This window comes from Plectrocnemia conspersa, unplaced genomic scaffold (genome assembly GCF_051122295.1).
Source record: "Plectrocnemia conspersa isolate PC_06_02 unplaced genomic scaffold, ASM5112229v1 ptg000004l, whole genome shotgun sequence".
In the NCBI taxonomy this organism is placed as follows: Eukaryota; Metazoa; Arthropoda; class Insecta; order Trichoptera; family Polycentropodidae; genus Plectrocnemia; species Plectrocnemia conspersa.
This window is the reverse complement of record NW_028277168.1, coordinates 18,610,541-18,636,463: the sequence shown is the minus strand read 5'-3', so window position 1 is coordinate 18,636,463 and position 25,923 is coordinate 18,610,541. Positions and strand designations below refer to the sequence as shown.

General features: G+C 32.0%; 2 protein-coding genes and 2 long non-coding RNA genes across 5 annotated transcripts in view; 1 reads left to right on the top strand and 3 right to left on the bottom strand.

Moving 5' to 3' along the window:
• Eip74EF (Ecdysone-induced protein E74) overlaps positions 1–25,923 on the top strand; it is a 300,923-nt gene that overhangs the window by 62,763 nt on the left and 212,237 nt on the right. The window lies entirely within an intron of this gene.
• The window catches only part of LOC148236158 (uncharacterized), a 502,848-nt gene that overhangs the window by 417,591 nt on the left and 59,334 nt on the right, over positions 1–25,923 (bottom strand). The gene's annotated exons all lie outside the window — the stretch shown is intronic.
• Positions 1–25,923, bottom strand: part of Lsm11 (U6 snRNA-associated Sm-like protein LSm11) — a 31,556-nt gene that overhangs the window by 2,852 nt on the left and 2,781 nt on the right. Inside the window, exon 2 of the mRNA XM_088185134.1 lies at positions 19,297–19,409. Within this exon, the coding sequence (XP_088041260.1) occupies positions 19,297–19,409 (113 nt within the window). The remainder of the gene's footprint in view (positions 1–19,296; positions 19,410–25,923) is intronic.
• LOC148236160 (uncharacterized) lies at positions 9,138–16,907 on the bottom strand. The gene is made up of 2 exons (XR_015809451.1): positions 11,206–16,907; positions 9,138–10,014 (listed from the first exon to the last, which is right to left on the bottom strand). It is a non-coding gene; the product is annotated as an uncharacterized LOC148236160 (long non-coding RNA).

The following is a 25,923-nucleotide window of genomic DNA, read 5'->3' as shown; positions in this document are numbered from 1 at the left end:
CACAACAGGCAACAAAAATAATATTAAAAAAAATGGAAAAGAGTGTCATTCTAGTTTCACAATAGAAAAAATACACAGGTAGTTTAAATTAATCATAATGTTTCTATTGTATATTTATTATCCATACATTGTTAATAAAATTAAATTTAAAATGTATTTTTTAGTCTTAAATATTTACTGCCCGAATATTATTGTATTTGATAAAATCAAAGATAAACTTTTAAAACAATAGATATATGTAAAATGTAAAAAAATAACTAGAGTAATTATATAAGAAATAGTAGGCACAAATCTAAATAAATATAGAGAAATATGTTACGGTGTAGCAAAAGCATTCAATAAGACTAATAATATAAATAATTAAATGGGAAATTTTTAGTCGCTACAGGGTCAACACAATCAAAAACTACTAAGTAGAGATACACCGGTCTGCAATATAAGTTTGTAAATTAGTGGTATTATTACAGCTTACGAAAAATGTGTGTCATTATGCACGACCTAGCTCGATTTCATTTTAATTATTCACCCGAGAGAAGAGGAAAATCTAGGAAAACCTGATCTATGATGATTGATCGGAATAATAATTATATAATAGTCACTAATTCCGATCTAACAGATACGATACAAATCGAAAAACACTAATTTATCCAGATTTTTAGGTATATTAGTATATAAATGTAGATATAAAAAAGAACTATTTTCAATAGTATGTTAACTATTGTACCTATATTTCATATGCTCAATGAAGTGTTATTCTCGAGTAGAAAATGTGCGTGAAAAAGTCTTCAGACAGATTCTCTACCAAGGACAAAATATTACTTTTTCTTACTCTTATTTTATTCATATTAATATCAAATCTCTCTACATGTATATGTGTTGTATGTATTACACCCAACTCATTTTTACACGGTGGATACGTTCCATAAAAAACCGTGTATAAAAGTTATAGAATACATATAAAAATCGAAGATTGGTTCCCAAAATTTAAAAAACCGTGTTATTTGAAAAAAATAACAACATTGTAATAGCAGTAACCAAATAAATAAATTCTAAAAATATTTTTATTAAAATATTATATATACGTACGTATTTTAATTAAGGAAAAATAATACAATAGTAAAAAATTTTCCATCTTCTCTAAGATAACATTTCGACTATTCAATGACTTTTTGGAAGCTATTTCAGATCCAGAAATTACTGATTTTCGGGTGGAATCTTCATTATTTTTAATTGTTGCTTCGTATGTCTAATAGTTGCTTCGTTCAGACCAAAACCTTTACGCAAATTGTATTTTTTGGTAATCGTGTTAGAACAAATAATTCGTGTAAAAATATAGTGAAGATCTTGGACCGTGTTATTTAAAGTGTAAAAAAAGAGTTGAATGTGTATAATATATAGCTCTAATTGGTTTCATTGACTTGTGCTTGTGCCTGATTTTTGTATTGCTAATTATTATATTTTTTTAATAACTAATATGTACGTATATGAATATGTATGAATATCATGTAATCATCATGATGTTCATCCGTGAGATTAGGAAAACCTAGGAAAATCTGTGATGATCGATGTATACTATAATTATATATAAATTATAATAGTTCTTAATTCCGATCTATCAGATATGATAGAAATTGAAAAGCACTTGAATTGAACCCATGTCTTTCAGGTAATAGTCACCGACTTATACCACTCATCTATCGTGCTAGTTGATTTTGATTTTTTTATATATTTTATATGTAATAAAGAGGAGTTAATTAATTTAATATTAATTACATAGGCAATACTTGTTACACATATATTTATTTTTTTGCGCGTTTATCACATACGGTTAATTCAAGAAAAATATTTTTTATATGGAATTTAATGGCATGATTTGTAGTTTTAATGTTGCTGAAAACGTGTATCCATTTTCATTAAAAATACCGATTAGTAATTTAAAAAAAGTGTATTAACATTTTATATGCCAGAGACGGGTATCTTTGTTACGCGACGCGTGTCAGTTAAAAGCGATTTTTTTTGTACTAAGATGTTGCAATCTGTTGTGATTTTTTAACTAGAGCTAAGTCGAATGACATAATTTATCAATACATTTCTAATTTTGTTGTTGTTGTTGTTACAATAAATAATTCACGACTAACTTCATACGTGTTGATTATATTTATCATAGCTAAGTGGAAGAATAAGGTAATGTGCGTCGAGTCATCTTACGCAAAATTAGTGACTCACTTAATATTTCATCATATTTTAAAAATCAGATTTTATCATAGTAAAATATTTTAACAATCGACCTCTAACGATTCATTATTCTTTACTGTATACCATACACAAACGCCGACCTTCCCCGTCACGACGGCCGCAATAGAACCAAGGCGTTTTCACTTACGGTTCGCCATTTTCGCGACCAGTGGAAAAGTATCACACATGCACACCTTACGCCAGTACATAATACTACGTCAGCTCTTTTGCATACGTTCGAGCGTCAGATTAAAACGGCCGTGAACATCCATGGTCAAAATTATAATGATCTACCGGAGCTTACTAATCAAGGTTTTGTTATCTCACGAGGTTAATTATACAATCCATATGTATTTATGTGAGACAAAAACACGTGCTCGCTTATTAGCTCATTTAACGCTGTCCCATTTCTTCCTGACGGAGACGAGATGTTTTTGTTGTTCATGTTATAAATTTGATAAACATAATGGTTAATTATGATGTCCGTGAATATAATATGTTGTTCGATAGAAACACGTGTCATGAGTGGCGTAGGGCTGCGAACCGGAATTTTCCCGGAAGGGAAATCTATATTATAAGTAGTTGTTGTGATAATATATTTTCGTGTGCTCGCAAGTTGAACTATATTAAAACAAAACAACCTTGAGTCTATTTATTTTCAATAGTGCACAATAAATTTCTGCCTTGTGGTTGATCGTTCGCCGTAAGGGATGCACCGGTATGTGTAAATACACAGGGCAGTATTGGTTTGTTGTTCTCGAGGCACAGTTGTCAAGACTATAGCTTATCACCCCTTTTACTTTATTTTTAAAACCATAAAAATGTCTTCTCTTAACACCGATAATAAGCTTTGTCTTATAATACTTGTATTTGGTAAAATTATCAGTATTTAATTCAATTTAAAAAAATGTTTTATTTGCTCGAGGTCAGCAATGAATTCTGCGTATATTTGTTTTTGTCATCAGTGATAAATCATACGTTTTATTGCAAAATTGTGAAAGTGATGTGTTTAAAATTAGACCGATTTTGTCATTATTTGACACTTTTCACTCAAAATTGCAAATTGCGCCTTTAGGGTATTTTTAATGTCACATCAACTCTATCACAACAGTTACAAATGTTATTAACATGTGTTATAATTTCTTTATTGTTTACCTTAGTATTTACAGATTGATTAGTACTTTTAAATTTATACTTTTTTACCACAAATATTATATGTAAAATTAGACAATTTAACATTTTTTTTATGGCAAAAACTTTTAATTTCAGTGAAATAATTTATACTTTAAGTCAGATTTTTGTATTAATGGTTTGTTAATGGTCATAAATCAAATCGTTGCAACGATTATTGGTGGTCGCGACAATCTTATATTTATAGATTTTTTTTAAATAATTATTAATGACTTGTCATAATTATTTTATTTACCAGTGAATGGACTCAATTCTAGAGCTTCACTAATTTTCTTCAAACTGTCTATTATTGATCGTGATCACGAATTTACTGCAAATCAATACTTATTATTGTCGTACAATCAACCATTCAAACAACGCATTAGTTTTTTATATTATAAATTTGACCATCATGACTTGACAAATTTTACCAATGCGCCATGATCGCCGTTATACAAAGAATAATAATTGAAAATAAGTGTTATGATGCACACCTAAAATAGATGAGCATCATCCTACATATTTTTTCCAAGCTCATCATAGCTATCGCCGAAAACATAATGACTCGTGCAGGAGAAGCGTTCTCAAACGCTGACGTTCTAGCCAAAATGGAGAAGAATAAAGAACGCGATCGCGACTCTCTAGGACACTCTAAAGCTCGCAGACTAAAGTCACCGAGCATTGATGTGTTATCGACACCGCCCCTAAGCAACTTTAAAAAGTGCTTAATTTGGCAGACGCAATGAATTGTATCCTAATGCTTTTAAAAAATATACTAAGATACGAATACGTTCTCTTGCAGAGATATCTCATAAATTTCCTTTGAATTCATTTTTCGCTTCACCCAAATGTTAGACAGTGGAGCCATATTCGAGGACGCTACGAATTAGCGTATCATACAGAACGCGAATCGACAAAAAATATTTAAGTTACACGCGCTCTGCATACGAAGCCAAGCATCTTCCAACGCCTTATCGCAAACTTTGGCGATGTGCATAGACATTACCACCTCCACAGTGACTCCAAGTCTTTCTGTAAAGAGAGTAATTCCGAATTTGTGCGTAGGTCATCAGCAGCATAAATATCAGGTTTTCCCTCATAAGGTGTGGGTTAAGTAAGTTAAAAATTAAAACGTTTAATACTTTTACTAAATTATATATCACACCAATTGCATTACATTATCTTATTGTGGTGTAATCCTGTTCTAGGGGTTGATTGACGTTCAACCACTGCCTTTTACATCGAGTGTTACAATAAAGGGTTGTCATCTACAGTAACAATTTGATTCAAAAATATTTTTTTTTTGTTATAGAATCATTTTTTCGCTGTGCGAGATTTTCTTCAGACGATTTATGAGATACTCATATTCTTCAAATTAATTTCTTTCTTATTTTTTAAATGTATGTGAACTGATGTAAGCGACACGTTGAGCTTTTGTGCTTCCTTCTGTATCGTTAATCTCGTACCTGCTTTGATAGCAGCCCTAATATCCTCACTAACAATATTTATTGGCAATATTCTTAGAACGAATTTTTTTTAACCACATTTGACACTTTATAAATTTAATGGCATCTCTGCCCATTGCATTACATATGTTTTTAACTGCTATTGTCGCATTATGCCCGAGTTGAAACTCATAAAGCATAATATATGTAGCTTAACTGCGATTAATGTTTCTTCACCGCCATTGTTGATTTAGGATTGAAAATATCTCGTTACTAAATAATATGTTACTGTTAACAAACACTGAAAGAATAGTAAAATTATCGTTAATTTATAAAATGTAAGAAAAAACACAAAGACTTATGTGACAACCTGATATTCCGAGTTATGAATTGCCGCACGTATGTCGTTAATAAAGATTAAAAAAGCAAAGGACCCAGATTGGATCTCTGTGGTACTCCAGAATGAGTGAAATACTCATCGCAGCGATGGTTGCCATAGCTCAAATACTGAAGGCGGTGACATAAGTAACAAGACCGTTCGAAAAATCGAAGTTGCCTAATTTTCGAAGAAGTAGCTGATGACAACACTTGAAAAAATGTAATCGTATGGAAATTGTGCTACGATTTCAGCATACTAATACAATTTCCCAGCTGTCTTTTATTGACCTTCTTCGGAGCTCGTCATCCGGAAAACCCCAAACATTTCCGCCGCTCCATTGAAAAACGCTTCGTTGGGCTTTGACCCTGGCGAGAGATGAACGTTACTAGCAGGGGCTGTTTGCCACTCGGCGAAGGTGAGGTCGCACACGACCGCAAATTCTCACCTGGCTATAAATTAACACCCATGTGGGATGAGGCTAGGAATCTCTTATATAAACCAGCGCTGTTATTCCGTTGCGAATAAATATCGAGCTTTAAAAGGTAAACTACCGCCAAAAATGCCGTCGAACGGTGAACTCGCGCACGTTCACTTTTCACAGACGCAAGGCCTCGACCTTCGAAAGAGACGGCGTCATACCAAAATGCGGTTTCGGCTCTTCTACTACATGTTGTTAATATTATAGTGCACGTTTTTTGGCTTAATCGGATTTTTTGTCGTTTGATGTGGAGGAACTGAAACGAGTTCCGGTCGTACATATTATACATCGTTATGCTTCCAAGGCTGTCACTTTCATCGGAATTGAGAGTGATGTAATAGAGATGAAAAAAATGTTTTTTATTGATAATTACTCTATTGAAAATATTTAATGTAGTTATTCAATCAATTTCACGAGCTACCTGTATAGTTATTAAACTGAAGCGAGTAATAGGAGATAAATATACTAGCATCCTATATGATCGAGTACTACCAACTAAAGCAACCGACGAGTTCCTCATTTATATTATTAGTAAACAACTCGATATAAACAGGATAAGCATACGCACAAAATTCACTTCCGTAAATATTTTGAAAGATAGAGTGTTATTTATTTTAGCTCTCGCTCTTTCGCATGTAAAATTGAATAGAGAAGCTAATAATTATCTATATATTTAACTTAACAATATATCCCAAAACGAAGGTGTCTATAGCTAGGCCCTGGGTAAACAATGATTCCGGGCCCCATGCCAAAAATTACCTTTTCTATATATTTTTAACATAGTAATATAATTTCTTGTAATAATAATAGGTACGAGTTAACCCTTTCCATGCTACAAATAGATATAAAAATTAGCCACCGTTGTTACATATTTTCTGAAATTATATTTTATGCGAAATATTTTAATTAGGCATTAAAAATTATTAAAAATATCATATTTAGTCGTATTTTCTCTGCTGCTCAGTGTTGCCATATAGTGAATTTCCAGTCCAAGTCAAAATCAATAAAATCGTGCCATCGCGGTGAAAACGCTCAATTATATAGCGTTTATTTAAATAATTTTTATAACAATATTACGAATGGAAATCGAATAAATTTTTCCCAATAGAAGAGAGCAAAAAATGTGTCGGCGCCGTCGCAGTGGGAACACCGAGCGTTCCCACTGCGACGGCGCCGACACGATTTTATTGCTTTTGACGTGAATTTATGACTTCTGAGAAGTGATAATTGTTTTTTGCGCTCTACTATTGACCAAAAATTCGGTTTGAATATACGATCAGCCATCTTATATTGGAAGTCCATAGTAATATCGATAAGGATATCTATCATATTTTTAAAACATAGTGTAATATCGAAATGCAAACATACTATGGAGCAATATGTGAGATGCGATATCTGTCTGTATTTATTCTTCCGCTAATTTTCCCTTGAGAGAGTTGGCTTAGTTTGTATTTTGGACCTAATAAAAGTTTTAAAACAATAATTAGTTTTAGAACTTTCATTAGGTTCAGTTTGGGTTTGAACAGCAAATGGACGTTTCGCATCTGTCAACTTGAGTTTCATAGACATTTTAGAGCAGCATATCAGTTAAATTATATTTTCCCTAGTATAAACATATATCTACTGGTGAAAATGTATTTGGACTTTACTAATGAAAATATAACTTTACCAAAAAATCAACATTCGCTGTAACATTTATACATCGGATGTAAATAAATAATGATAAGTATGTAAATATATGTATATATTACTACACATTGAAAAGTTGAAATCATATAATTTTACTAGCACCTGCCAGATAATTTATATTTACTGGTGAAAATGTATTCCGATATGATTTTACTGAAATGACATATTTACAACAATATTTTCGGGATAGATTCGAGACTGTTTTTTCTAAATTTTCGTTTAGGAATAAGCACATGAAACTGAATGTATTATTTATTTATTTTGTTGCATTAAATCCAGTTGTCAAATTACCGATAATACAATCTATAAAAACATTACATTTATATAATTCAGCTGGTGCTGTTGTTAATTTTTAGTTATTTTTTTGCTTCTTCCTTATGTATTCGATCTGAATTTTCAGATCGAATACCTAAATTTACTGCTATTAATTTACTTACGTTGAATATTTTCTCTCATGTCTAATATATTTTAAGCGTTCAAAAAGCAATAAAGTCAACAATAGTTTGCAAACAAATTTTAACACAAACGGAGCCGCGTCAAAAAACTACAATCTGTCCCTTTGAATAATCATGTTTATTGTTAAAGTACTACATAGAAAGTGGGTGCTTTTGTAGGCAATGTTCCGCTCCTTTTATTTATTTGATGTATAAAAAGGACTGAAGGAATTTATGTATATTTGAAATAGATCAATACATCTTAAACAACTGTAGTTTGGTTCAGATTCATTATTTGAGGTCGATTTTTACTTTTTTATACATATATTCTTGCTATGATTTTTTCCAGAGACGGTCCCCGGAAATTTGTTCCCCCCCCCCCTTATCATCTATAGCCTGATACTTGCCGGTGTACTGTGGTTATTTAACCCTATAACTGCCGGTCTCTTTGGGATTACATAGTATCTAAATATTGATATATTATCATAATAAAAAATATATGTTCAAAAATATGTTATTTACCTCTGAAACAAATACTCTAGTCACATTTTTTAATGATGACGTCATATCTGACGATTTTCGCCAAAGTAACAAAAGCCGATATATCGAATTTCGGCAACAAAAGAGTTGAGGTAGTAAAAACGTTTATTTAAAAAAAAATTGAATGGGGATGTGGATAGTTGTATATATATTTTAAATATTATTTTTTTAATTTTAGTTTTAAATATCAAATCGGATCATATAGTGTTGACTATATTATATCAGTGTAATTCTAGAAGTTTATTTGGTATCTGACTCAACGTGCGTGCCCATGCATGTGTGATTTATATAATTTATTTTGTTTTTTATAATCATTATTATATTATTGTTAGTTTTGACCTTTTGATTCTACAATAATAATTTTGTTATCGGAATAATCAGAGGATAGAAAGCGCATAAGCACACCTTCTAAAGGTCAGATAATTGCGGAAATTCATCAGTGCAATGTTTTTTTACGTCGCTAGCTGCTCCGAAATGGGCGAGAGATAAATGACTAGTGCAGATGCGAAAAAAATATTTTGGAGGTTAACTAGTTATTCAAATTCTGCGAGGCCTTGTCGTAGACTGGCTCGAGCTCAGGTCAGGTCAATTGCCGATCCGTAGTCCTGAATGAAAAATTGTTAAAAACCATTAAAAATGCGTTAATGGAACTCGGTTCTCACATGCCCATGTGAAGTCAACCTTGCCAAAATCTAAGTTTTATAGTAGTGAGGTCTTCGGAACCTGGGAAAAGGTCAAGAGTGACCAAAAAAAACGGCCTCGCCGTAGACCGGGGAGGCTGTGTGTATCGGACGACCTTGTTATTTCGTGGCAGCAGTGTTTATTAACTTATGGCCGTAGGCTTGAAAACGTTATTGTGGTACATATCGATATAAAATGATGATTCACGTGTCCCAAGACCCTATTGTATATTTGGCTGAATTGTGCATGCGAATACATGCATATAAAAATATGGAGCAAGCTTTGCAATTTCTCGACACACAAAAATTGGGACATTCCGATTGACATTGACACACAAATCTAGTTTTGCTTTGTTTATAATTGAATTGATGTAATAAAAAATGGTTCAATGAATCATCTAAGTTAGTGTCGAGTTTCATAATCATAATCCTTAATAGATAAAAATAAAAAGTAAGTTGTCATGAATGTCTGAGAATGATTATATCAAAATATTTATAAGGTTTTGATTTCTAGGAAATGAGTTTATTATTTTTATTCTACGAATTTTAAACAACTGCAATAACTATCGATATCCACTTTCGCTTACTCTTTATCGTAATAATTAAAACTAAATTGATATAATCTCTAGATTAGGCCACGGCTGCGTTCCAATAACACACATTTTTAGTTCATTGTCGAATTCATAGACTGCGAACAGAATTTCCGCCAAAATCAGTCATTGTCGAGCAAAAAAAAACGAAATTGTGTGGGCATTTATGTAAGTAGGTGCAATAAGCAAGAAGTCTTCAGGCAGATTCTTAACCAAGGACAAAATATATATCATTTTTTTACACTTATTTTATTCCTGTCTACGTTTACATATATTGTATGTATTATATAATATTGTATATAGCTCTCATTGGATTTGTGCTTGTGCCTGATATTTTTGTTTAGCTAATTTTATTAATAACTAACATGTATGACCTAGCTCAGGGGTCGGCAAAGTGCGGCTCCGGAGCCGCATGCGGCTCTTTGGCTCCTTGAGTGCGGCTCTGGCACAAATATCCACGGGCCCGGGCGCTAATTCTGGTCGAGTGTCCTTATGTCCTGATCTTCTGCTTCATATCATTCTGCTATTGCCAGAAATTGAAGCATTTCTCCTTGAGAAGGGTGTTCACTATCCAGAACTTACAGACAATCAGGATCCAAAACTTTCATTTCATGGTAGACGTTACGTCTCATCTAAATCAGCTTAACCGTAAACTACAGGGGAAAGGAAACACAATTTTTTGGATGCTAAAAGAAGTCATTTCATTCGAAAACAAATTATCCCTTTTTGCTCAAGATTTTGAAAGGGAAACATTGTTTCACTTTCCGAGCCTGCTGAAGCATCGCCAAGAAAATAATTCCTCTATTGACAAACACCATTTCAAAACAACAATTTTAAATACGAGGGAAGCATTTCTAAGCAGGTTTCAGATGTTTAAAAACAGCAAAGCGACCTTAGCATTCGTCAAAAATCCTCTTAATGTTACAATAACTGAGTTGAAATTTTCTCCTTTTGGCATTGACATTGGTAACTTTGAAATATAAACGCAGGATTTAAAAAGCAAGGAAATATGGAGCTCTAAATTTCAACGTCTTTGTATTGATTTGGAAATATTGGAGAAGAACGAATGTGATCTTAGTTCACAACACAAGTGGTCTGCTTTGAAAGACCTGGAGAATGAAAACATGATCATTTTCAACGTCTGGAATAGTATTCCTGACTCTTACGATCAGCTGAAAAAACTTGCGTTTGCTGTTCTTTCCCTTTTTGGTTCTACATATTCATGCGAACAATCCTTTTCAAGCATGAACTTCATCAAGAGTAAACTGAGAAGTCTTCTTATTGACGAAAACCTGGAATCATGCCTAAAATTAAAAACAACAACATATAAACCTGACATACTGAAACTTTCCAAGGAGATCCAAGGACCTTGTTCGCATTAAGTGTTTGTCAGTCATTGTCATGATTTAAATTTATGGATACCTTACTTTCATATTATTGTTTATCAACTAAAATTATAATAAAGGTTTACTAAATTAAAAAACAGATTTGGCTCTCATAACTTTTTTAAATCATTGTAATGTACATATTTGGCTCTTCGGCCAATAAGTTTGCCGACCACTGACCTAGCTCAATTTTAATTAATCATCACGATATTCATCCGTGAGATTAGTGAAATCTAGAAAGAAATTTAATCTGTAATGGTCGATGAAAATTATAATTATATAATAGTCCCTATTTTTGATCTACAAGACACGACAAAAACTGAAAGGTACTATCATTTGGTTGTCTTTGATTTTTTAATCTATTTTACTATATGTAACAAAGAGGAGTTAATTAAACGCATATTATTAATGTAGACATTATGTGTTACACATATGTTTGTCACATACAGTTTTATCTAAAATAATGTGTTTTTATAGGGAATCTAATGACGTGATTCGTAGTTCTAATGTTGCTGAAAATGTATCTCCATTTTTATTAAAAATACTGATTTTTTAAATGTTAGTTTATTAACACTTTGTATGCCAGAGTTAAAAGCGGGAGACGAGGACGAAACTATTTTTGTACTCAGATGTTGCTTACATGTTATAAATATTTATATTATATATATATTCACGAAATAATTGCCGATTCGGAAACTGATTATTCATTACATGAAGTATAAATTGATTTGATGCAATATTTGTTTTATTTCATAATTTATGGAATATTAGTTATAATAAAGTGTTAGCTAATATAATATTCTTTTGCTTCACACATTCAATAATCTGATCTATACGTAAAATTATTAGCTAATTTACCGGGTTATTTGGGAGGGGGGGGGGGACTACTGTATATTACAGTGACTGTGTTTTACCAGTCAAGTTTTATTTTCACTAGTATTAGCAGAGCTTTTTTAAATTATTTTAAAGCAAAAAAGTTTAATGAAATATGTTAGTGATTATCAGGAAATTCATTATTTTAGCACGTGCTCGACTAGAATAAACAACGGGGAACATCTGGGGTAACTTCGACTTTCTAAGAAACTGGCCAAATTTTCGAGCTGACCAAAAATATTTTTATCTATAGGTTTTCACATATTCAATTTAGCTCTTAGATTTTTTTAGCGCAGTTTAATAACCACACTACACGAACGGCCCACTTCCATCGCGAAAATGCCGCCCCCAAGTTAGTGCCACCTGTGGTGGTCTGCCTCCCCCTCGCCCTTTTACGGCACTGGCTTTACTTTTCTATCTAAGATTTTTTAATGAAGAAACAATTTATTTGGCGGATCAGATTGGCTAACTACGATACGATTAAAATTCCGTCAGTTTTCGTGTCCTTAGGTTTTCATATGTTTTATAAGTAAACTGGATCGTGTCTGTTATAATTAAATTTATACAACTAAATACTCATTTACACTGTGCAGAATTACATGTCACAGTTTTTAAACACTTTATTAGTGGATTTAAATTTAGTGTAATACACCAAAAATTTTATTAGTTGATTCGTTTTCACCATTATTTAACATATATATTATTTGTTTAATTGGTTATTGTTGAGGTGATTTTAAAAAAAATCTGCACTCAAATGTGTATTTGATTTCATATAATCGATACTTTTTTTTCTCAGTGATTTTATTTGTGAAGCCCTCGAATTTCCTTTTAAAGACACATTCACAGGATATACAACCAATTTTTCCAATTGTACTAATTATTCTCAGATATTTTTTTCTTCCCGCATATCTGCAATCCAAACAATCGGCCAGGAAGATGGGGTTTGAAAATTTTTTCTAGAAGCTTAATTTTCAGAATTTTTTAGTTGATGCAGATTCTTTATTAATAACACTTGAGTCACTAATTTTATTCGATTCGCTTATTTTTTTACCATTTGGTTTATTTATTTAACTTATTTTATTTGATTCATCGGTGCACTCTCTGTTAGCGCTTTCAGTTACTGATGATTTTTATTTCTTTCAATGAAAAATGTTCCATTTTATTCTGTTTACGTTTTTCACTCATTCTTATTTAAAAAAATGGAATTTGTTATTTAAATAAAATATATGTAACTATATTTCAATAATAAGAGTGCGCGTTCATTTGTCACTTGACAATATTAGATTGAAATCTGAAACAGAATTCATTTAACACTTAATCGACGGGTCATTTTTTGCTGCGTGATTTTCGCGCAACACAGAGTTACATCAATAAAAGTATTTTATCAGTGGCTTGTTTCTTGCGTGAAAATATAATTTAAATAATAAATTTCGGTCATCTGCGGTTTAAAATCAGAAGTTGTGTAAACTATACAAAAAAATAATTATATATCCATACCAGAAAAAATAAATCGTTGAGCGAGTAACTGTCATACGGTTGTAGTCGCCAAATGTTAGAATCAGATTTTTTTCAGATTTTTTATGCTATATTTATATTTTTTGCATTCCCATAATATTTGGTATACAAAATATTTAATATCTAAATATTTATTGAATGTACTTGCCATTGCAATTAAAGTTCCAAGGCGGCGTCCTGCTTCAAAAATAAGTACTAAGGCGATGTCCTGGTGCGCCCTGGCCATACTACTCCACTGGATTTATCCAATTTCTGAATTTATCAATGATTTACAATAATTACAATATGTAAAACATATTTAGTAAATAATTGTAACGTTTATAAGTCACCATTGTGCATTTAAGATTACCAGCATGAGCATATAGTGTTTATTTTTGTTACAATGTAACCATCACTTGATCAACAAAGAAAATCACGCGATGATTTCAAATATGTCATTACATAGTATTTTGCTATAGTTGATTTTGTTTTTGATATTTTTGGCAAAATACTCGAAAATAATTTGAAAAATTGTGTTTTGTGAAAAAACTGTTTTTCAATATTTCGATGTGATGATAATCATAATAACAATCATTTTGGTGCTAAAAAGTCCATCAATATCTGTTTGCATTAATTTTTAATATCAAAAACTCTCGCACAGTAAGCTCCGGCGTCATGAAATTGCACAGGTAATCACAGTTGATTTCAAATATCCATTTGACTGCCAAAGATTATATTGAACAACATAGTTTCATGTACACTCGAATGTTTGTAATGTTAACATACATTGCATACTCTCTTCAGCATCAAGCAACTCCAACGTTTTATCTACTCCAAAGACCACCAGATAACCCCTCAAGTACATCCGATGCTGCACTTTTTGACATGCTACATGACGCACAATATCTGATCTAATCAGTTTGCCCCGGCCTTGATCGCCCCGAGTCCTTGGACACTCAAGTCACGAATCACTCGTGTGGTAGCGTGAGCTTCAAGGCGAAATCTTGATTTATGACATTGAAGAATGAAATCACGTCAGCGGCGGTGTTGTGTGCGGTAATCGAGCCGTTAATGGTTCGAATCCCGGTCGAGTTGGTTAATTCGAGGCGTTTAACCTAACGGTCCTTAAAATATATCGATCTGTATGTGGATTACACTCTGAACCCTTGAAAGTGTAAATAGCATATAACCAAGTATAGTTGTTTATATTGTGTTAGAGTATCATGTGTTTGTTTATCATAGTGGTATTTGCATAATTCGATATTGTACAAATATGCAGTGTATGCACATACACAAAGGATACGCCGTTACTGATCTGATGCTTGTTTATGTATTGAGATAGATGAGCTGCGTTTTGTGATATAAACTATCTAGTATCTACTATACACTTGTTGCTGAGATCATACACACGTTTGAAGCATTACAATTAGCATCGCACAGACATCTTTCTAAAAAGGTGGATGTTTGAGAATACCGATTCTTTACCGACTTTTGTGCAATTTTTTGTACATCGTAATTGATATATGAATCTTGATTCAATACTTTACAGCCCTTTATAATTCTGACCATGACACCAGATTTTGACCGCAAAAGATGGAACTTTTGATGACACACGTCGCGTACTCCAAGGTTTCCCAAAGTGCATTGTTAACATTAACACACATCGACGAGTGAGGTCGGATTCGCTCCTCGCAAAACACCTTCGAACTTTGCGAAATGTCAATCACCTCAGATTCGACAATAAGTGTACGCAAGTATGCGCGACACTGGGTGACGCCTCGAGCCAGAAAAGCAAGGATCAGGAATAGCAGGGTCGTTTTCTGCGGTTCGAGCGACCTCAGATGTGTGCTGGCCTTCTGATCCAGTTTTTCGGGGTTATCCACTAGAACGCGCATATGTTACCTAGTCATCGTGCCCACATGTTTTTCATTTGGAGACACGTGCCGAGGTGCACGTTGGCATCTCGTTGATTTATCTTGCATTGTCACCAAAACGTCTTTGTATGACTCATGTGGAAACTATAATATAATAGGGCGACCCGAGAGTGCAGGAGGTTACCCGCGTATCACTAAACGTAGGCGCGTTAGAGTAAATATTACTACAGCAGTTACATTGATAACCTACGATTGCTTTATTTATTGGAATGCAAACACGTGTAAAAGTTGCAAATTGCAAGTATTAGAATAATCAAAAAATCAATGAAAACCTATCGAAGTAGTAATGTTTCCGATGAGACAAAAATACATCTGTAGCGATCATCACTAATTTTTATGAAAATGTCATCCATAAATGACCCTCCATCACATGCAGACTTAACGAGTGTTATTTCACTGAACGAGGTCGGATGATTGAGTTCTACGCAGTCTCTTATAGCCGGTAGCATTTCTCTCAACTCTCAACATTTATGCTGTAGCAGATGCAGTGTATGTCAGTCTTCATTTCAAAGTCAAAATTAAGTCTGTTGGCGTTTAAAGTTTATCAGAAAAGGACTTCTAATTAAGCGCTCTGGACTAGGGATTGCAATAATAACAGTATTACCGAAAAAAAGTCAATACCAGTATTACCGGTAAAAATAATGTCCATTCATTCAAAGTCGAACTGAATGCTCTTTGCTGTTTATGCAGTAATATATTGTTAAATGTTGATACATGCGAATGAAAACAAAAAATTGCGAAAAAATCCAAGGATTCAAGAGTCAGAATATTTTCTTTGAAGATATTGAATGAAGATGTACTAACTATTGTCGTTTTCATATTTTTTGGGAAGTATAATAAACGAGCAGGGCAAATTTCTACTTGAGTTGCTGACGTCTGTCGGCTTCAAAAAATAAGAAGCTTTTAAGCAATCTTCTTTACATTCAGGTACTTTTAAAAATACTTTATACGCTGATCCTTTATTATGTTGTCTACGAGTACTAATAAAATTTAATAAGACGACTGTGTACAAAAACCCCTTTTCTCCCATTTATTTTTTCACTTATTATTTTTGATTATGATTATGAATAGCAAATCTTTCGTTTTTTGGAACAATAAATTAAAAAAATCATCGTCTTTGATCGATTGCTTCTGAATGTTTTCTAAATTTTAATTCCAATGAAATTCCTATATTATTATTCTCAATATCTCAATAGTTTATATTTTTGAAAAATATATCTCATTTCTACTCATGTTAAAAGTAACATAAATTAAATTTTAGCTATAAACGTTTATGTAAATATAATAGAATACGTAAATAATGCATAATATATTTTTACATTGATAACCTATGCCGATAACACTTCTTGAGCATTATTTTATTCTTCGCTTCTGCTTTCAAGCAATATGGGAATCGTCTTTTTTGTAGTTATAAAATGTACATATTTGAGAGAAAACATATTTTTTCGGTACTAATGGTAATTCATTTTGTAATACCGGTAGTACCGAAGGTCGGTTTTTGGCACAATACCGGTATTACCAGTATTAAAATCCCTACTTACACACGTGTTCGCGCAAAACGTTCCATTCGCAAAAAAAAAATATAAGTTGTCAATCAGTATCTTATCTAAATTTAGAATGTCTAATTTTACAAAAATAATATCTTTTCAACTAGCAATCGTCAGTGGTACTAAACAATTTGCACTATATTTGATTTACGATCGATACAGAACAGGACAGATTACAACCGATTTATGTTCCTAAATCGAATAGTCGTAACTCGAGGACTACCTCAAAAAAATATTACATATAATTAATTTATAGCTCTCGAGGCATCAAAGAGAATACCATATGCACAAAACAGACCCACTATTAATTCTATATACAAAAATTAGAAATAACAATTTCACGACATTTTGACTGTGAATAATTAGAAATTTGTGTCATGTCAAGAGTTCATTTTGGTGTCAAAAACCGGGATACACAACCCTCGGCCCATTTTAAGATTTTTGAAATAGTAAAAAAAATGATAAACTTTTACACTATTTGCTTCAGCAATATCCCGTAAATATATATTATATATAATTGTCCAAATTTTATATAATTTTTCTTAGTGATGTAATTAATTAGATTTTTATTATATATTTAATACATAAAAAAAGTTAACACAAAACAAAAAATTTGCGCATTTTGAACTAGTCTTATTTTGGCTTCAAATTACAAAAATCTGTCTAGCTTTTTATACATAAATATTTTTTATAATTTATATAAAGAAAATACAGTTGAGAATATGACCTCAACAAAATAGTTGACTAAAATATATTATACGTAGGAATTGATATTTGAATTAAAAAAATAATTTGGAATAATCAGCTGCGGTACCTCGCGACAGTGTGTGACCGACAGCTAGCTAGGTACATATTTTGCTTAAATAATTGATGAAAAAAATTAGGTTGCATAATATGAAAGGTCTTTTCTTAAATCTCTTTCGTTGTTTTAACAAAGGCTAGAAATGATATTATACTTTTTACTGCTCGATAAATGATACTAAACGGTTGTAAAAGTAAATCACGGAAAAATAATTATTTTGTATTTTTTAATAATATTTTTCAAATCTTAATAGTGACATCTGTTAGCGTTAAAATTCAGTAACTTCCATGTTTATTGATAAACACGGAATAAATTAATAGCTATCGGGTAAAAAACGATATGATTAGCGACCTGACGGACCGTATGGTACTATAATTCCCTTCCCATAACAAAGGAGACTCCCCTATTTATAAAGTTATGTTAATCAAAATATGAAGAAGTCATTCCGCGTTTTACCGACTATAATAACTAGGCTGCGTTCCTAAATAATCATTGTTCCTCAACTGATTAAAAATCAACTCCTGATATAGGCGTGATATTTTCTCCTATTTTTTATTAAACATAGCTTGATATAAGCTGCAATAGTAGCAATATGACGTTGCATCTAAATTTATCTAATTTCCCGGATGCGATAAATATTATACACAACATTGTTTATCCATATGTTTATAGATACATATAAACCATTTTGAAGAAATTAAAAAAATAGCATAATTTTCGACTAGATGACCTTTCTTCGGCGCCTCCATGACCACTCAAGGTCCGCTCGGGCGGCTCGCGGCCTTGCTATACCATAATCTGCAAAAGTGACGCAGGAAAAAAATGCTTTCAATGCACACAACACGCAGCTAGCGATGATGCAACGCGACCGGTCCGATAAGAAGGACTCACTTGCGAAAGCCCAAACGTCTGAAAGCGTCCTTTGTTGCAAACACTTCCGCATTGTAACAGTAAACATAGAACTTAAAACTGAAGGCGACGCACGCCATCAAAAGTTTGAGTTTATCACTCGTGACGGATGATCGCCGTATTCGCAGAAAGCGGATCGACGCAGCGGAATGGACATCAAAGGAGAAGCGAGAAAGCTCAAAGGATGATAGGTCCTACTATATGTATATATGACCTCCCGCGGCTAGGTTCAACGCAACAATGGAACAATCGGAAACTAGAAATTTAAAGCGTGGAAATGTGCATGAGTTTACGATGGCACTTTAATTTTATTTCAACTTGCTTCGGCGTTGAATTCGTTCCAGCGAGCTTCAGCCAGTTCTTACAAAAGGCATATGAATAGTCCTTTACATGTATCTACGGTCAAATTACTTTAATGAAGAGATTCTAATTTATTTCTGACATGAACTGAAAAGGATCTAGGCACATTAGTCCTCCAAAAGTGGTGAACCCCGACGTGATGGAAACACGCTAAACATGCCGTCAGATTACGAAGAAAGTCATATGAGCCAGATTGCATTCTGTAAAAAATCATATCGCTAATGTTCCATTCGCAGTAAAACTTGTTGAAAAAATCTGATATATATATAGTATATATATATATATATATATTTTAAATAATACTTTTTTGAAATGTTCCTTTTTAAGTGAGTATGGATTGCTAATACTATACCTTAACTCTAATCTTCCTTTGCATGCAGTCTTTCAATAGCGCTAGAGGTCCTTCCATATCATTTATTTTTGTCAAAACATTCTTGTCGGGAATCCTTGTACCCTTGACCGGCACTGCAAATAAAGAAACATACGCTTAAAATATGTATAAAAATCATAAATAATCAGTCCTTACTTTTATGTCGTAAACCGTTTCACAATGCAGCGTAATACAATTAATACTAAAAGTAGATAACCTTAAAATATACAACACACAACGTCCGATCTGGAGTTATGTAACATAATAGTATATAATAATAATAAACGCGCGTGCAAAGCACGACCGAAGTTAAAATTATGTTATTTTAAACTCCACTTTACTGCACCTTCGCGCGAGAGTTTCTTCCGCAATAAAGCAGCTTAAAATATGTAAATAATAAAAATATGAGGTTCCAATAATTAACTTTGTATAATACATTATAGGTAGTGTGCCGTCATTACAGCACTTAACACCGATAGTTAAGAAAAGAAGTGCGTATCTAAAAAAACATATGTTTTATGATATTAATAGGCTTGTCTGACGTACAGTAACACCAGTAATACATTTTTACAGTAACACTAAAATATATAGTATATATGATTTCTATTTACTAAAGTTAGAGAATCCCATTATTAATTCTCAATTAATCTCGAGAATCAGCGACTATAAAAAATAATGCATAAGCACATCTTGCTTAAAATTGATGTATTTATGGTAAAAACTGTAGTTTCCTTTCTTGACCCTCCTTAGCGTTTCAAAATTATTGTTGTGCTTTGGTGAATTGCATATTTTTTTGTAATATGACTCCATGGTTAGCCTGTTTCGATCACGTCGGGCTATCACCACTTTTGGTAGTTGTGTGTGTGGTGTGTAATGAGACGCATTTTTTGCTGTTTTATCTGTGGCCGTCACCTATTGTTAAATTAGAAATTAGAGAAAAAAAAATTGTATGTACTACTGAAATAATAGTCCAATTATTTTGCTTGCCAGTTTTTTGGGGTTATAGTTTATGTGTAGGAATTTCCGTTGCCTTCTGTTATTTATCATTGATGTAAATGTATACGAGGCAGTTTTTTTTATTTAAAATATTTTAATATTATGCATCCGCATAATATAATATTAACATTTTGCGGTCCATACGCACAAGATTTATTCAGTTAAAATATTCGCAGCGCTGCAAAAGCGCAATTAGCTATAAATTGCGCAACAACCTCAACCTTACATAACGCTCGGTAATCATATTCAGATTAACGAACCTCAGCTCAAGAAATTTGAATAAAGAAATTCCAAGAACGGATTCCATCATCTGCTGCATTCGCGCTGTATCTTTCGCTTCTTACTTTTTTCCTTAGACATTTTATCGAAACGTAGAATTTGTAAAATGTAACTCTTGTTCATTTTCAGTTAAATAAGTAAATGTCTACTTACATAGCCAATATTGTAGTAGATAAAATAGCGATACAAATGTTAACGTTAACATATTCTAGCAAATTGAAAAACTATTAATTAATAAATTGGAAAATAGCAAAAATAACTGTATCAACCATAAATTAGTTGAACAATCAATGGATTACAATTCATAAGCGATCAGTATATTATTCAATTTGATCAATACTACATATAATATCAGTTATCTAATATTTATTGCAAATAGTTGATGTTAGGTTAGTATAGTATAAATTAAATTATTAAAGCAATACCGATTAAAAAAAACTTTTTTATAGATACATTTTCTCATTAGATACATTTGCATTATACTCTACGAAGGCTTTAATTTAATTTAAATTAATACCCTCTACTGAGTTACTAGATTCTTAACCCTTTATGTGCTAGGTGCGGATATATCCGAATCACTGTGTACGGCTATTAAGTGCGACATTCAGATTTATCCCACGCTCAATAAAAAATAATATATTTTTTAAGTACTGAATTAATTTTCATAAAATGTCGCGTAATTAGTAAATTATAGTTAAGAATTAAATTAAAGATTTAATCCTAAAGGTGAATATAGATGCAGCATAGAATGAATATAAACATACAAAAAAACGTTTATTTTTACTATATAATTGACTAACTACGTGACGTTTTAAAACCAAATTTTTAAATGCATATTTTTTATTAGTTCTTAACTTTTTTTATTAATTTTGAGTTGTAAAAATATTGCTTTTTTAAAATTAAATTTTAATAGCATACGTTTTTTGTTATTATTTTTTATGAAATAGAGTTTTTACTTTTTAAAAATACCTATAAAAATTCTGTCAAAAAATGTTTTAAAATAATAATATATAAAAGCCGACAAAAATATTTTTGCCCACAGCGGCGAAAAAGCTCACACTTCTGTGTGAATGTATAATAAATGGATGGTTATATCGATTATGTGCTGCATTTAGCTATCGATGATGAATAATTAAAATACTAACACATGTTATCGGCACAGCTTATAATATTTAATAGCAGTCAAAGCCAATCTTACTCGATCGAAACCTGATTTATCAGCTTTTTCGAGACATCTACAAGAGCTGTAACCAATACATATATTTTTTTATTATACAAAAAACTACATGTGCTGTCAAAAAACTAATCCTAGCAATATACTACAACACTATGATAGCAAAAATTCAAAGTTCAATGTCTAAAAACAAATAAAAGACGTTAATTTGTAACGAAATTACCTAATTTTTGCGGTCTTTGATCAACAGAATTTTTATTGTATAAAAATGTTCTTTAAATTTCTAAGAATATCATAGTAAAAATTCGATCTATATGTTAAAAAATGAGAGATAATATTGCACTTTGTCGAATGGATTTCGTTCAATTCACCAAAACTTTCAGAATATTAAGGACGAACTCAACAAGCAATTACCAGATCTTATACAGATGATTTTTTACATAACGAGTTTTAACAGGTTAGATTATATTTCTATAAATAACTATCTGGTTGATCATTAGTGTCCGTTTGTTCGTAATATTCAACGCCTCATGTATATCTTTATTATTCTGTTTCCGAAAAAATTCAATTCCGAGAGTCGGAATTAAAAATTCATAGAATCTCGGGATTTCCTGAAATTTTAGGATTTTGAAAATATCAAAGGACACTAAAAAAGGTCACTTCATGAAATATGTTTGTTTATCCCGGGAAGTTTCATATTAAAACATCAAAATTGTATACGCTCGTTTTTTTTAACCCATATGGACGGAAAATATTCAATGTGCGAACAGGGGTACACCTTGACCCCAGATCTGATGGAAATTCTCTTATAAATACTAATTTTCGGCTCCGATCTTAATGATGGGGGAATCGCGGTATTTTTAAGCATGTTTTAAAGAAATTTGGCAATCCCTGATATGTATATGAATATATTATATATACAAATTAAATAATGATATAAGTACAATCACAAATATTACATAGCTAAGTTATAATTTTTGCAAAAAAAAAAAAAACGTCTAACCAAAAACTATACGTGCTATATAATAAAACTATACTTGTTATAAAAAAGGTACTTTTAAACAATATTATTTATTTGTTAAATTGTTTATTTTTTATATAAAAACTCATAGTATATAATATAAATACTAAAATATTCAGAATAAAAGACCGGGATTTATTTTCGGAGAAACACGGTATCTACTTATAACAAAAAAAGTTGTTGGCCTCCTGAATCTAAATTATAATTGTGTAAAAGAATCATTGCAGGGAGTTATTCATGGGGTGTTTACTGTTCTGACCGACGCTCACTCGCTGCTGCACGAAAAAATATGCAATCCAACAAAGCCCAATAATAATTTTGGAACGCTAAGGAAGAGTAAGAAATTAAATTTGAGTTTTTACCATAAATACAAAGATTTTAATCTATACTTTTAAAGCCAGATGTGCTTAGGCATTATTTTTCATAGTAACCGATATTTTAAATTATATGCTGAATAATAAGATTCTCTATTTTTGTCAATGAAAATCATTAATTTTTTGGTGTTGGTGTAAATATGTAAATACGTCTATATTATAAATACGTTTTAAAAAAGGTGTGCAAACGAGCGGCAGCAAGTGAGCGTTTGTCAGAGCAGTGAACACCTCAAGAATAATGAGATTTATAATTGTGTGTAAATAAATACAAATGTATTTGACTTAGACAGCAAGTCGCCGTATATTATATATTATGTGTTTTTATATTTACAAAAACAAACAATTGAACAAATAAATAACATTATTTAAGAAATGACTACGGATATCAAGAAAGAACCAAAAACAATTATACGTGCTATTAGAAAAAAAACATTGCAGCAAAAAATAAATTCAAATTGCATCATCGGAGAGATCCGCATGATGATAAATCTGCAGTGGCAGCAGATTCGGGGAAGGCTATGGCGAAAGTGGCCGGCGAAAATGGCGGTGGTGGCCCCCCCGCGAGGAATTCCCTTTTGGTGCTCCGGTCCGCGGGGTCTTCGACCCGGTGCGCTCCCCGCGGACGTTCACCCCGCGCGCATCGCGCAGTGCATCGCCACTGCCGTGTGCAGATGCACCGACACAAACAGGTGCTTTCACTCGACTTCGACGACGACGACGACGATGTACGTCTGACGCAGCAGAAGCAAGTGATCGCGAGTATTTAATCGACTTCGCGGAAAGAACCTGGCTTTTGAAAAACCTTCAATAAATCATGGTACTTCAAGAAAGCTCACATTATGATTCATATAGGATCAGTATTTTTATGTAATTTCAAATACAATGTGCCACTATACAGGGACGACATTTGGGGGCATTTGCCCCCCTTTGAATATGACCAAAAAAATGCATGTCATTTAATGAAATACTATGAATCTGATGAAATCGATATATTAAAAAACTACCATTGACTGGCCAACCTACGCCCCCATTCTCTGGAAAAATCTGAAATTACGTCCCTAATTCTAAATACAAAATTCTCGGGTTAACCATGAAAAACAAATATATTTTAAAATATGACCTTCAGTGTAATCATAAGTGAAAATATAATGTATCTTGCAAGTGCTAGTAAAATTATATTTACATACTTATCATTATTTATTTACATTCGATACAAAATGTAACAGTGAATTTGTATTTTTCGGTCCAATTATATATTCACTAGTGATGTCCAAATATATTTTCCCATTACATACATATTTCTACTAGCGAAAATATAATTTAACTGATAGGCGCTAGTAAAATTATATGCTGTTCTAAAATGTCTATGAAACTCAGTTTGACAGTTGCGAAACGTTGCTTTTCAAATCTAAACCTAACCTAGTGAACGTTTTAAAATTATTTATATTCTTAATCTTTCCGGGGAAAATGAGCGAAAAAAGTAGTGCAGTCAAACGTCGCATCTTGTATATTACTCTATGGTTAATCTGCACTTGGATATTATTGTTTTAAACATATAATAGCTATCCTTACCGATATTACTATGGACTTCTCTTCAAAGTATATTCAAACCGAATTTTGATCAATAGGAGGGCGCAAAAACAATTATCACTTCTCAGAAGTCAAAAATTCACGTCAAAAGCAATAAAATCGTGCCGGAGTCGTCGCATTGAGAACGTTCTGGTTTGATCGTTATTGTACCGATTTCACAAAATTTTCGAGATGACCATTTTTATGTGTTTTAGCATCCCAAATTGAACAAAAATTTTTGAGATGACCTTTTTTAACTGTCCCGGTTTAGAGTTTCATTATATTGGTAATGATAAGCCTACCTATTAGCCATAATATTATTTAATATTATTATACGTAATCAAATTATCCTTCATACAATATTACAAAACATCATAAATAAGATGTGTTATCCAGAGAATAAAAATCTTTAATTGCTCTCCTATTATTATTATTGTGCGTTGGTTGAACGTACTGAATCAAGGTTGACGTATCTTTGCCAAGTGCCAAAAAATGTATCGGTACGTTTATTTTAACGTATTTGCGTTTTGAATTATTATCTAATGTTAATTGTGCATAGATTCAACTGAATGCATTGCATATGTCAAAAGGTTTCGCGATAAGCCGAGTTATGCGAAATGATATCAAAGTAATTGCATCATATGCTAATTAAGTATTAAGTAATTATGATAAGATACTTTATTATTTACGAAGTTTCTTTTGCTCGATTTTATTCGAATTAATTAATTGCTGACATAAATAGATTATATTAATTACGGAGTAGCTGCAATTTTAGATAGGTCAGTAAATTATAGTATTTAAACCTAGCATGGTTTTAAACAAGTAAGGCGTTTATTTTTAATTTTAGGATATCTCCAACTAAATACATTTCTTACAGACTTATATTCAGGTTAATCGGTAAAAGTGAACTAAATTAATCTACATAAAATCAATATAACTGGAAGTTTCAGTAATAACTAATACTAAAAATAAAAATCTAATTCCTTAGCGGGCTAAAAATCAGTATACTTATAATAAGGTGACCAGACGTCCTCTTTTTAAAAACCCTGTCCTCAAAAATTGTGTCATCCTTAGTCCTCTTCGAACAAAAAATTTTTCGATTTTTTAGTGCGCTCCTTTAATATTTTAAAAGTCTGGTCACCATACTTATTATGATTTGAAAGCTAAAAACAAAACGTTACCCGATCATGAGTAGA